General features: G+C 46.4%; 1 protein-coding gene across 8 annotated transcripts; it reads left to right on the forward strand.

Annotated features, from left to right (window-relative positions):
* Positions 1-295: 295 nt before the first annotated feature.
* Positions 296-13404, forward strand: CD33 (CD33 molecule). Of its 8 annotated transcripts, none has more exons than XM_031659223.1 (11): positions 296-574; positions 744-947; positions 1113-1275; positions 2143-3247; positions 3498-3567; positions 3630-4010; positions 4217-4495; positions 4722-4769; positions 8241-8325; positions 8667-8748; positions 12906-13404. In XM_031659223.1, the coding sequence occupies exons 4-11, from the start codon at positions 3113-3115 to the stop codon at positions 13074-13076; spliced, it is 1251 nt and encodes a 416-aa protein (XP_031515083.1). In that variant the 5' UTR covers positions 296-574; positions 744-947; positions 1113-1275; positions 2143-3112; the 3' UTR covers positions 13077-13404. The 8 variants fall into 8 exon arrangements, with proteins under 8 accessions (XP_031515083.1, XP_031515088.1, XP_031515086.1 ...); XM_031659224.1 differs by lacking the exon at positions 296-574 and having other exon boundaries at positions 602-947; positions 2143-2372; positions 3062-3247; XM_031659226.1 differs by lacking the exon at positions 296-574 and having other exon boundaries at positions 595-947; positions 8603-8748.
* The last annotated feature ends 486 nt before the right edge of the window (positions 13405-13890 follow it).

Consider the following 13890-nt stretch of genomic DNA (forward strand, 5'->3'; position numbering starts at 1 on the left):
GAGACCCCTTCGCTGTTGGAGATTCCTTTGTAGATGTGGTTTTCCCTTTAAAAAAGGGAACTTCTTCCCTGTTTCTCAGAGCGTCTCCTGTGTCTGCAGGCTCTTGAAATAATCTTTATGCCAAAAAGGCACATCTTGGGGTGGCGTATTTTGGTCTCCTACGGCCATATTTTGGGGTGATGTGTTTTTTGTCTCTCATATTCTCATAAGGTTCAAAAGATCTATTGTAGGCAAAGGATTTAGAACATTTAATAATAAATTAATAATTAATTAATACTAAAGGCTCACTAACAGCGTTCTCCAATTAAAAAAAACTATTTCCAGCTGTTTGCACAAGTCTCACATGACGTTTGCACAAGTCTCACATGACGTTTGACCTGATGTGTCTTTGGTGTGAAAGGACCGGAAAGTGAAGGGTTATGACTGCCCTCTGGTGGCCATACTGTGAATTACAGCCTCTACAAATCCCCGTAGAAGTTGGTCCCGACGGTGGAGGACATACTCGCTCATTCACTTCTCGTGTGTTGAGGATCACAGGAGGTTCTCCCGTGGCTTGCTCCGTATTGGATGGGAGGTTGGTAAAAAAAAAAAAAAAAAGTCATCCCACGAACTGCTGCAGAGAGAGAAGAGGGCTTCCCTTGGCGCCACACCACAGGGAAGTTTTACAACAAAATCTTTCAGCACATGGGAGCAAACCTACTTCCTGCATTCAAATCAAACACACGTTGCTCTTCCATCTGCAGAAGAGGATAGACTGCGGCTCTGCCTGGTATGAGGCAGCACGGATGCACACGTACAGGCCGCTCAGAGCTCCTGAAAAGTGAGAGAAACAGACGTACGTGGGAGCCTCGGCAGGGGTTGCCGCAGGAAGCAGACGCATCCGTAAGAAAAAGACGGACGAGGGACGCCTCATCAGGGGCAGCTTTGCAGTGTGAATTAGGAAGAAGGTAGGGAAACAGCCCCCACCATTTATTAAAGCATTCATTCGTGTAGACCTGCACTGAGCATGCGCTTTATTCTTAGATGTGCTGTTATGTGGGGATGGAGGATGTTGGAGACAGGGCCCAGGAGAGGTCCCTCCTCCCCATCCTCTCTCTCTCTCTCTCTTTCAGGCTCCAGCCAGGGAGGGGGGACTCTGCTGGGGCCAAGGATCAGATGACAGAATCGTAGAAGGAAAGAGCTAGAGGGAAGCATGAGCTTGCTCCTTCTTCTGGAGCTGGAAAATCCATCTGCTCTTGGTTCTCGGGCCTTCATTAAATTCATTAAAGAAACACAGTAAGACTCACATATTCATATTTGATCTTCTGGTCCATGAACATAGTATGACTTTATTGTTAAAACTAAATGTGACTGGGCACAGTGCCTCACGCCCATAGTCAAAGCACTTTGGAGGCCAAGGTGGGAGGATTGTTTGAACCCAGCAGTTCAAGACCAGCCTGGGGAACATAGCAAGACCCCATCCCGCCTAAAAATAAAAACAAAAAATTACTCCAGCCTGGTAGTATGAGCCTGTGGTCCCAGCTACTAGGGAGGATGAGCTGGGAGAGTCACTTGAGCCTGGGAGGTCAAGGCTGCAGTGAGCTGTGATCATGCCAGTGCACTCCAGCCTGGGCAACAGAGCAAGACCCTGTCTTAAAAAAAAAAAAAAAGCACTAAATGTACTGAATTTTCCATTATGTGCCACATGCTAAATAACTTACAACAGATATTATTTACTGGAGACTTAATTTGTTGTATATCAAACGAGGATGCTACCTCTCTATTAGTAAGGACGAATTAAGAGTTATCTAGATACTATTGTATGTAGAGATTTGACAAAGGTAAGGTGGCAAGTACTAATATGTCCCAGGGATCAAGGGTTGCTGGATGCATACTACACAGAGTGATATGGACAACCACGTAGCTGGACCTAAAGTTTAATTTTCTCTGTACAGTCCACTCATGTTGTCTGGACATATTATGTCTTTGGGCCATATTTAACTGTGAGAAGCAGATTTTTACATGAAAATGTTGATCCATATCATGAGCCTCTAAAAAAACTTGCTTCTGCCCATACTGAACCAAATAGCAGCATGAACAGAAAAAAGTTTTTTTCTGCACTGGTTCATAGAACGAACATGTGTTCTCCCTTTTGTTTTACAGGAAGATGCTGCATAGTTCTTATTTTGGAGATGTCATCGACACTGTGCAAAGCAGTGTACTAGCTGCCAGGGGAAAATTCTATAGTCAAATTTCTTTCAAATTTTCCAATATGCTCCCATGACACATGGCAAATTCCCAATTTTTCACAGCTCTAAATCCAGACAGTATATGTGTGTGTGTGGTGAGGACATGAGGCTATGGATGGGGAACATCTCAAGGGCAGGAATCAGGTCAGTGGCATCTCTTCTCAAGCCCCACCTACACACAAAGGCTCAATGTAAGAATTAAAGAAAGAAGAAAGAAACATGTATGGTGGCTCGCCAGTCAAGACAGGTTTTAGAGAAAACAAACCTGAGAGGAGTTTCTGGCTGAGTTAGGTAGAGGCACACTCTCTTACAGACTAAGAGTTTTTAAGGATTTAGGGTGGGAGGGTTTATCAGAGGCTTGGACTGCTTCTGTGTCTCTTTGTTGTGCTTATCTGGGAGGGAGAGTTGTGTATCTGTTCCCATACATCTTTTTGCAGCTGCAGGCATACCCAACGAGTCTGCATTTAGCTTTCCAACTTAGTGCACCTGAAGGCAAAGGAATGTGCTTATTAAGGCCCACTGTTTTACTAGGGCCCATTGGATGAGGGTGAAGTTTGGCAATAACTCAAGAGACTTTCCCCCCACCTCCCTCTGTGCCTGAGCTGTCTTATCCGTGTTTCACCGGTCTGCTCTTTCTGGCTGCTTGTAGTTAGCAGAGAAGTGATTTCCTTGAAATGCATGAGGCTAGAAAGGGAGTTAGAACTTAAAGTGGCGGTGTTTGTCCGAGATGACAGTGGTCCTGCTCTGTCACTATGTCTTTAGTGAATGAATGAAGAAATGAATGGCTGCCACTTTCACTTTACCTAGGACTCTTCTTTGTTTCTCTGCCCCAGCCATTCACACAGACCCTATAGAATCCTATATCCTGCTGGACAAATCACCCCATGGATCTAGAGGAGCCTGTGACTCGGGCCAGGCCAGCAGTGACCAGCCCCCATGTAAACAGTTGTGCACAGAAAAGTACCTCAGAGTGGAAGGATTTTAGACATGGGGTTCGCATGTCTCAGATGGCCCCGGAGGTACTGGTCCAGGCTCCGGTGCTCCTGGGAGGCAAGACTCAGATTCTGCTCCATCTCCTCCGCTCTCTGGGCGGGTGTCTGGCATCTCTGGCCCATGAGGGTCAATCTGTGTGGAAGGGACAAGCTCTGAGCACGTGTGGGTCTGAGGTTCCTCTTCCATGCAGGGCTGCGGTCTCCTGCTCCTCCCCAGCTTCCTATCCGGCCCCCTAGCCCTTCTCCTCCACTCCTTTCCTGTTCTCTGCTCACACAGGAAGCCCAGGAAGCCTCAGCCTCAGACATGCCGCTGCTGCTGCTGCTGCTGCTGCCGCTGCTGTGGGCAGGTGAGTGACTGCTGGGAGGGGGGTTGTCGGGCTGGGCCAAGCTGACCCTCATTTCCCCACAGGGGCCCTGGCTATGGATCCAAGAGTCAGGCTGGAAGTGCAGGAGTCAGTGACAGTACAGGAGGGTTTGTGCGTCCTTGTGCCCTGCACTTTCTTCCATCCCGTACCCTACCACACCAGGAATTCCCCAGTTCATGGTTACTGGTTCCGGGAAGGAGCCATTGTATCCTTGGACTCTCCAGTGGCCACAAACAAGCTAGATCAAGAAGTACAGGAGGAGACCCAGGGCCGATTCCGCCTCCTTGGGGATCCCAGTAGGAACAACTGCTCCCTGAGCATCGCAGATGCCAGGAGGAGGGATAATGGTTCATACTTCTTTCGGATGGAGAAAGGAAGTACCAAATACAGTTACAAATCTACCCAGCTCTCTGTGCATGTGACAGGTGAGGCACAGGCTCCAGAAGTGGTCACAAGGGAAGGTCATGGGTACTACAGGGCAGGGCTGGGATGGGACCCTGGTACTGGGAGGGGTTTAGGGGTAAAGCCTGTCATGCTTAGCAGGGGAGCTTGACCAGAGGTTGATCTTCTCTCAGGCCCTCACCTGGACGCTCCCTCTTGATTCTGCATCCCCCCCGCTTCTTCTCACTAGACTTGACCCACAGGCCCCAAATCCTCATCCCTGGAGCCCTAGACCCTGACCACTCCAAAAACCTGACCTGCTCTGTGCCCTGGGCCTGTGAGCAGGGAACACCTCCAATCTTCTCCTGGATGTCAGCTGCGCCCACCTCCCTGGGCCTCAGGACCACTCACTCCTCGGTGCTCATAATCACCCCCCGGCCCCAGGACCACGGCACCAACCTCACCTGTCAGGTGAAGTTCCCTGGAGCTGGCGTGACCACGGAGAGAACCATCCAGCTCAATGTCACCTGTAAGTGCTGGGCCAGGATGCTCGGGTCCCTGAGTGTGTAGGGGAGACAGGATGGGCTGGTGCTGGGGACATTTCGTGTCCTGGGGACCTGGCTGAGTTCGGCAGTTAGAAGGACATGAGCCCTGTCCCTTCTGCATTTCTGTGGCTTTGGCAGGAGTGAGGGGAAATGCCTACCCTTATCGCATCTCTACTCCCAACTGAAGGAAATCCTCTCTTCCTCTCTTAGATGCTTCACAGAACCCAAGAACTGATATCTTTCTAGGAGATGGCTCAGGTAGGAAGGTGCCTCCCTGCCTGAGGCTGTTACTGGGTTGAGTCTGTGTCACGTTTGGTCAGATCTGGACTTTCAGAGTCAAATGTTCAGAGGCAAGGCCTGCAGTTAGACACAGGTAGACATCGGGCACCTTGGATAAGGATATTTGGGGATGACTAGCAACTTCTTCCTTGCCCATCCAAATAATGCTCTTTGTCTCCCTCCTGTCACTGAATGTTTTGGGGTATTTTATTTTTAATTGATACATAATAATAGTACATATTTATGGATGGCATAGTGATGTTTCAATACTAATAACGTATAGTAATCAGATCAGGGTAATAGCATATCCGTCATTTTGAACATTTATCATTTCACTGTGTTGGAAACATTCAATATCCCCTCTCTAGCTATTTGAAACTATCTATTATTTTTAACCACAGTCATCCTACAGTGGTATAGAATACCAGAACTTACTCTTCCTTTCCAAGTGTGATCTTGTATCTTTTAACAAATCTCTCTCCTTATCATTGTTCCCCTAACCTTCCCAGCTCTTATTATTCTCTGTTCTACTTTTTACTTCCATGAAATCAACTTTTTTTAGCTTCCACTTATGAGTAAGAACTTGTGGTATTTAACTTTGTGTTCCTGGCTTATTTCATTTAACATAATGTCTTCTAGTTCAATCTATGTTATAGTGAATAACAAAATTTCATTATTTTTTATGGCTGAATGATAATCCATTGTGTATATATGCCACATTTCCTTTATTTATTCATCTGTTGTTGGACACTTAGGTTATTTTCATATCTTCCTATTGTGGTTAGTGCTGCAATAAACACAGAGGTGCAGACGTTTCTTCAATATACTGATTTCCTTTCCATTATATAAATGCCCAGTAGTGGGATTGCTGGATCATATGGTAGTTCTATTTGTATATTTTTGAGGAAAAAAAACTACATATACTAGTAGTGGTTATACTAGTTTACATTCTGGTCAAAAGCATTTAAGAATTCCCTCTTCTCTACATCCTCACCATCATTTGTTAATTTTCATCTTTTTTTTTATCATAGTCCTCCCAACTGGGGTGACGTTACTTCATTGTGGTTTTGATTTGCATTTCCCTGGTGATTGGTGATGCTGAGCATTTTTCATATATTTGTTGGCCATCTGTATATCTTCTCTAGAGAAATGTCTACTCAGATAATTTGCCCATTTTTAAATCAGATTGGGTGTCTTTGCCATTGAGATGCATGAGTTCCTTGTATATTCTGTATATGAATCATTTGTCAGATGAATAGCTGACAAATATTTTCTCCTATTCTGTAGGTTGCCTTTTCACTCTGTTGTTTCCTTTGCTGCATAGAAGCTTTTTAGCTTGACATTATCTTGTTTATTTGCTTTTGCTTTTGTTACTTGTGCTAGCGAGGTCTTACTCATAGAATATTTTTCCAGACCAATGTCCTACAGCATTTCCCCTATGTTTTCTTCTAGTATGTTTATATTTTTGTGTCTTACATTAAGGTCTTCAATCCATTTTGAATTGATTTTTGCATAGGATGAGAGGTGTGAGTCTAGTTTCATTCTTCTGCATATGGCACCAATTTTTCCAGCATCATTTATTGAAGAGACTGAGTGGGACCATAAGACTCTTCCTCCAGCTGGAAGTACAGGCAGCAGGGGTTGGTTTCTCTGCTGTTCAGGACCAGAGTTCCAGCCAATCCTGGGCCCAGGCTCCATGCAGCTCTAATTGTGGTATTCAGCCATTACTGCAGGCTTAGGGGAACAAAGATGGAGTTACAGTGATGAAGAGGTGCGTGGCCACTGGCCCCCAGAGGAGGGTGCACTCCAGAGACGGCTGTGGTCTCGAGATGGTGCTGTGTCGCAGCAGCTTGCCCACAGGGGCTGGTTAGGGAGTTGGGAGTGCACACCGTGTGCTCCTAATCCAGAACCATGCAGCTGCATGAATTCCTGGCAGCTCTTCCAACTGTGCTCAGAGCTTGTGAGGACTGCAGGATTAACCTGTAGTAAGGAATGTAGGTATCTGCAGTGGGCACTGGGGGTTGGTTGTATTCTTCTGCTTCTCATTTCCCTACAAGGGGAAATCCTTCCTGTCTCTGGGACAAACCAATCTGGGCTGGGGAGAGGGAGCTGCAAAGTCTGGGTGCCTCCATGCTGCCCTCCTGGGCTTCCAATTACCACAGGTAACTCTCCACTCCCCTGCTGCACTACAGTACTCTGCCTTCGACACTCCACTCAAATCTTTACTGTTTATTCATTGCCTTGGTCCTTTCCTGCCTGGGGGGATGGGGGAGGATGAGCTCCAGGCACCTCTGGTCAGCCATTTTGCTCCAATGGGGGCATTTTTAAATAGGTTTTATTTTTCAGAGTAGTGTTCCTTTCACAGTAAAATTGAGTGGAATCTTCTAGTCGCTGAACATCTTGGGAGCATTTATAAATGAACTTTATTTTTCATGAAAACATTGAACAGAAGGTACAAAGACTTCCCTTATGCCCTCTACCCTTACACATAGTTTCCCTGGTCATCAGCATCCCCCATCAAAATGGTACATTTGTTACAATCAATAAACCTACATTGACATATCATTGTCACCTGAAGTCCATAGTTTACATTAAAGTTCAGTTAGTGTTGTATATTTTACAGGTTTCTAAAAAATGTATAATGACATGAATCCACCATGAGAGTATCATATAGAATAGTCACACTTCCCCAAAAATCTCTTCAGGGGATTTTTTTTTCTATTGTCCATACCTCAACCCTTACCCCTGACCTCTGTCCAAAGACCAGTGCTCTCTCCACTGCCTTATTCCAATTAATAATGGCATCTGGTCCCTCGGTGGACAGTGAGCCCAGTGAGGGCAGGAATAGTTCCCTCAGTAGTTGTCATCAAACTGTTGACAGATGATGCTCAGAGAAACGCCCCTGACTCTGAGTGTTGGGATCGAGAAGGTACAGCCAGGCAGGTCCAGGACAACTGTCTGGGTCTAAGAAGGTCTGAGAACCACCTCCCTGCCCCACCCTGATTCCAGGTACTTTTTAAGGCCAAAAGGACCACCTTTGACCCTGAGTGATGGGGCCAGTGGGAAGAAAGAAGAGACAAGGCTTATCAGCATTCCAGTGCTTTCTCTCTCTCTCTCTCTCTCTGTCATCCAAGAGGCTCAGAGCTTCACAGTCCTTCAGTGGCTATTTCTGAGGTTCATTTCAGAGAGACTGAGGGTGGAGAGGAACCTGGGTCCTAGGAGAGATGGTGTTTTGTGCACTGGAGAGAGAGGGTGGGACAAGAGGTGTCAGGTGTACTGTGTACTTTGTCTCACGGTCATGGTCAATATTCATGTCTATGATGGATGCGAAGATCTAGGAGCTAAACCCCATTTTGGAGGTGAAGTCACCCCTCTCTACATGCTGGAGAGGAGGATACACATACCTGTTTATCCAGATTAGAGTTCACCCCATGTCTTTTTTGTCTGCAGGGAAACAAGGAGTGGTTCAGGGGGCCATCGGGGGAGCTGGTGTTACAGTCCTGCTTGCTCTTTGTCTCTGCCTCATCTTCTTCACGTGAGCATTTTCTCTGGGTCAGGCGTGGACCAGAGGTGAAGAGGATAGACCTCGTGTAGAAGGGTCCTGGAGGGGCTGTGAGGGCTGGAGAAAGGGCAGGGGGTGTGGTGATCTACAGAATCTAGCCTGTAGCCACTGGGCTAGGCATGGGTCTATGCTAGGGCCCTGGTCTCAGATGTCCAAGGAGTGGGAGGTAGAGGAAGACCTTGTTTCTAAGTTTTGTTTGAAGGCTCCTGGATTAATTCCACCCCTTACCTGCCAAAGTCCCTCATTCCAGGCTCATAACAATGGCCCCACAGCCTGAGAAAACCAGGCTCAAAGACCCTGGTGTCTCCCATCAGAGTGAAGACTCACAGGAGGAAAGCAGCCAGGACAGCAGTGGGCAGGATCGACACCCACCCTGCCACAGGGCCAGCATCCTCGGTGAGTGATGGGGCATGCTGGCATCCAGGATGCCCTGCAGACACCTCCTCCCAACATGGCCCACAGTCATGCCCCATTCAGCATTTCCAGAACTGAGCTTATTGTCTTTCCTCCTGTTTAACAGTGTAGGTTTTTTTGTTTTGTTTTGTTTTTGTTCTTTTGAGACAGAGTCCCGCTCTGTCACCCAGGCTGAAGTGCAGTAGCACAACCTCGGCTCACTGCAAGCTCCGCCTACCAGGTTCAAGCCACTATCCTGCCTCAGCCTCCCGAGTAGCTGGGACTACAGGCACCCACCACCATGCCCAGCTAATTTTTTGTATTTTTAGTAGAGACAGGGTTTCATCGTGTTAGCCAGGATGGTCTCGATCTCCTGACCTCATGATCCGCCCACCTCGGCCTCCCAAAGTGCTGGGATTACAGGCATGAGCCACCATGCCTGGCCCCAACAGTGTAGGTTTTAATGTTATTCAGGTATGTTGAGGCCAACAGATCAGGAGATTATGGCCATTGAAAAGACAGTTTCTTGGCCGGGCGCAGTGGCTCATGCCTGTAATCCCAGCACTTTGAGAGGCTGAGTTGGATGGATCATGAGGTCAGGAGATTGAGGCCATCCTGGCTAACACGGTGAAATCCCATCTCTACTAAAAATACAAAATAATTAGCCAGGCATGGTGGTGGGCGCCTGTAGTCCCAGCTACTTTGGAGGCTGAGGCAGGAGAATGGTGTGAACCTGGGAGGTGGAGCTTGCAGTGAGCCGAGATCGTGCCACTGCACTCCAGCGTGGGCAACAGAGCAAGACTCTCTCTCAAAGAAAAAAAAAAAAAAGATAGTTTCTTATTCAATGTTCCCAAGAGGAGAGGTTGCACCACACCATGCAAGGCCATACAGAAAAGCACCAGGGTCAGTCAGGAAGCAGAGGGAGCAAGGGGAAAATGGGACAAGAGCCTTTACTGTGGCTTTCAACGAAAATAATGGGCAAGACAGGGTAAGCAAGCTAGGCAGGTTTAGGATTGGCTACTTTGAACAATTTCAGCAGACTCTGGGGTATAGGAGTTGTGTCTAGTTGTCTGGTACGTGGCTCTGGGTTTATTAAGGGGGATTGTGGCCTGGAGTGTAAGAGCTCAATAAAGGATCCAGCTGGTAGTGTGGGCTTTAGATTGACTGGTTTGCACACGAAAGGTGCACTTGTATGCAAGCCCTTTATTAGCTCTAGAAATCTACTATCCCTGGGAGAGGTAGTCTCTCAAGGCTCAGCAATGCCCCAGATGTCAGAACATCAGGAACACTTGGTTGACACACCCCTAAATATACTTCTCCTGATTGGTTCTCTGTCTCACTAATGGCACTCTTGTCCCCATTACCCAACCAGAGACATGGCCCCCTCCTGCCCCAGTCCTCCGTCTCTTCTTCCTGTGCCAGTATGCTACGATGCATGTCTGAGCTTCCTCTGAACACAGCTTAACACAATCACTCCTTCTGAGCTGAGATCCCCTGTTACTCCTTATTCTGCTGCAGCCTCACCTCCCATTTCTCCTCTCCAGAACATTACCTCCCTAAAAGATCATCGTCCCCTCATTCCCAAGTTTGAAATGTACTGCTTCTCCACACTCCTGAAAGGTTGGCGTTCCAACAACTGGGTCTGGCATTTGGAGCAGGAAAACCAGAGTCCCCTTCAGTGCTACGCTCCCCCAACATTAGCCACTCAATCACCTCAAGCAGAGCAAGCTTTTTCATCTCAGAATCATTGCTGAGCTGTTCCTTCCTCCTCATATGCCTAGTAGCTACCTGCCCAACTCCAGTGCATCCTTCAGCTCTGATTTTTTTCTTTAATTTATTTAACTCTGACTAAAGAGAACACCACAGTAAAGTTTTTTAACACAGGGTCAATAAGCACTCATTCATTCTGCAAATATCTATATAATCCCATTTGCCAGTTGTTCTAGGCCCTTGTGCCATTCTGTATTTTTATAAACATGTATTTTACAAATATAAAGTATTCCTCCTATCAGGGGCTTAACATCTATTGGGAAAAGGGATGAAAATAATGAACAAATAAGTAGTGCAAATATACATGAAATAGGCATGAAATAAGTGCTATGGCAGAAAATGAAATGGGAGAATGGATTGGACAGTCCTGGGGGCCAAAGAGTGGCCTTTGGGCAAACAGCTGCAGGAAGAAAATGAGTACAGTGTGAGCAGTAGAGAATCATCAAGGAAGCAGCGAGTACCATGGCTCTGAGGCTGCAGCACATCTGACGTTTTAGAGAAACAAAGTAGGAGAGTGTGGATAAGGCAGTGTCGGGGGTGGGGTGTGGACTGAACAATGGCAGGTAGGAAATGAAGCTGAAGAGACACAGAAGCTGCAAATATTGCCGGGTCCTAAGTTCATCATAGTTATCGATGCATTTAGAGCAGAAGAGTGACATGAACTGACACTCATTTTGGTGGGAGTGACTCTGGCTGCTCTGTGAGGAACTCTAGTACGTAGCATAGAAGAGAAGATACCAGAATAGAGGATACACGGATGATCAAGCCAAGAGATGACTGACTCAGACTTAGTCCCAAGTAAGAATGATGAATCTGGTGTGGAGAAATTGGGTTCCGGATACGTCTTGAAGGTGGAGTCAACAGTATTTGCAAATGCAGTGATGGAGTGCATGCAAGGCAGGAGCAAAGATAGCTCATGGGCTCTGCTCGGTAAGGGTCTCAGATGTCATAGGTGGCTCCACAGATATCATAGATGTCATGGATGTCCAAGAAGACCCCATGGATGTCATAGATGTCTATAGATGCCAATGATGATGTTCACGTGGCTTACTCAGAATTCAAACTTAAAGAATCAAACTGCCAATGATGAAAATCACCAACCTTGAAAGAGAAGTATATTTTCAAGTGTATGTCAAACATTATTTTGGTTACTGTAAGTTTGAGGTGCCTCTGAGACATCCATGTGGAGATGACAAGTAGCAGGCAAGTGTCTGGAACTCAGAAGAGGGATCCATGTGGGAGACACAGAGGTTGGGGGCTTCCATATCAACATCCAATAATGGATGAATCTACAAAGAAGAGAAGAGGTCCACAGACACAGCCCTGGAACCCTCCAGCATCGAATGTTAGGGAGATGAGGTGTAAATGGTGAGAAAGCTGAGAATGAGTAGGAGCCAATGACCAGGAAATTGCAGACTCTAGTGTTGGTGGCCAAAGGAAGATGGGGCTTCATGGAGGAGAGGTTGGTCATTTGTTTCAAACGCTGGTAAGTCTGGTAAGATACAATCTGAGAAATGGCTATTTGAATGTAGCTAAGCGATATGACAGCAAAGCAGATCTGATCTTCTACTGGAGAAAAATCCCTTGACTAGAGAGAGTTCAAGAGAGAATGGGAAGAGAGGAGGCAGAATCTGTGAGTTGAAGGACTCTTTTGAGAAACACTGCACCAAATCTAGAAACAAGCAATGGGCCTGCACCAGAAAATGGTTGTACCCTGTAGACTTGCCATTTCTCCAGCATCTGCTCCTGTGTCGCTCGGGATACCATGTTCCCTGTTTGTATAGAGCTTTGCACCACTTGAACTAACTACATTCCCATAGCTCCACCTACCACACCGTGAGCTCCACAAGGAAAAGGCTGAGTTTTATCAGACCTCTATCATTCTACTCTCTCCTGTTGAGCTGCACGCTGTCACAATTTGCAATTACCAGTCTGTTTCTGTCTTCATCCCCTGCTGTATTGGAAATCACAGGGCTCCTGCTCTGCTTTGCTCCCTCCTGAGGATCCAGTTCCCAGCACAGAGGAGGTCCCAGAGACCTGGGACTGAGTTCAGGGTCAACAGATGTGTGACTTTGGAAATTACCTAAGCTCTCTGAGAGCTAGTTTCCTGGTCTGTAAAATGGACAAAATAATAGATGCCAAAGATGATGTCAGTGTAGCTGGCCATAATTTTTCCACATTAGTCTCTGTGAATATTGAAGAGAATTGGGAATCAATCAATACATGCTACATGTGTTAGGTAACGAATAAGTAAAGCCTTAATTAATAAACATTTGATGAAAGAATGAAAGAGTGAATAAATGTTCATTTTACTTCATTGACCCTCCTTGCCTTCTCCCGGTCCCCCTCCTCACTGCCCTGCTCTAACCCCCTTCTTTCCTCTCCATAAGAAACACCAGAAGAAGTCCAAGTTACATGGCCCCACTGAAACCTCAGGCTGTTCAGGTACCACCCTTACTGTGGAGATGGACGAGGAGCTGCACTACGCTTCCCTCAACTTTCATGGGATGAATCCTTCTGAGGACACCTCCACCGAATACTCAGAGGTCAGGACCCAGTGAGGAACCCACAAAAGCATCGGGCTCAGGTAGAAGATTCACATCCTCTACAGGTCGGGGACCAAAGGCGGATTCTTGGAGATTTAACACCCCACAGGCAATGGGTTTATAGACATTATGTGAGTTTCCTGCTATATTGATATCATCTTAGACTTTGTAAGCAGAGAGTCATGGAATCAAATCTGTGCTCTTTCATTTGCTAAGTGTATGATGTCACACAAGCTCCTTAACCTTCCACGTCTCCATTTACTTCTCTGTGAAATAGGTACAAGAAGTCCTATCTCACAGGGATGCTGTGAGCATTAAATAAAGGTACACGTGGAAAACGCCAGTCCTTGTGCAGTGAGAGTTTGGTGCATACTGGTTCCTTCCCCCTTGAACAGAAGCCATTAGTGATATTTGATCCCTGGAACTATATCAGCAACATGTCTATCTCACTTGCTGCTCAAATCCCCACCATCTATTTCTTCACTGACTTGCCCTCCAACATCATCTCTCTCTACTCCTGAATCTTCCCTTTCCATCCCACCTGTCCCCTACTAAGATTTCTGCTTTCTTTATGTCCTGCTACAGGGAAAATCACATATTAGCATTTGGGGAATTTTCTAAAACTCAGAGCTGACCATAGTCAAAATAGTTCCCTAGATCCCCAACCCACAAGAATAATTTGAAGCTTCTCAATGTGACATTCTAAGTCAGAGATGGTCAACCAGTACTAGCAAAGGGCCAGATAGTAAACATGTTCAGTTTTGCAAGCAATATGGTCTCAATTGCAACTATTTAATTCTGCCATTGTAGCACCAAAGCAGCCACAGAC

The sequence above is a fragment of the Papio anubis genome, chromosome 20 (genome assembly GCF_008728515.1).
Source record: "Papio anubis isolate 15944 chromosome 20, Panubis1.0, whole genome shotgun sequence".
NCBI classification, from domain to species: Eukaryota; Metazoa; Chordata; class Mammalia; order Primates; family Cercopithecidae; genus Papio; species Papio anubis.

Excerpts from the sequence above, each read along its gene's own strand:
- CD33 (XM_031659223.1), top strand. The coding sequence starts at position 3,113 with ATGGATCTAGAGGAGCCTGTGACTCGGGCCAGGCCAGCAGTGACCAGC. Across the intron at positions 8,326-8,666 it reads CTCTGCCTCATCTTCTTCAC|AGTGAAGACTCACAGGAGGA; the intron begins GTGAGCATTTTC and ends GTCTCCCATCAG. Across the intron at positions 8,749-12,905 it reads CCACAGGGCCAGCATCCTCG|AAACACCAGAAGAAGTCCAA; the intron begins GTGAGTGATGGG and ends CCTCTCCATAAG.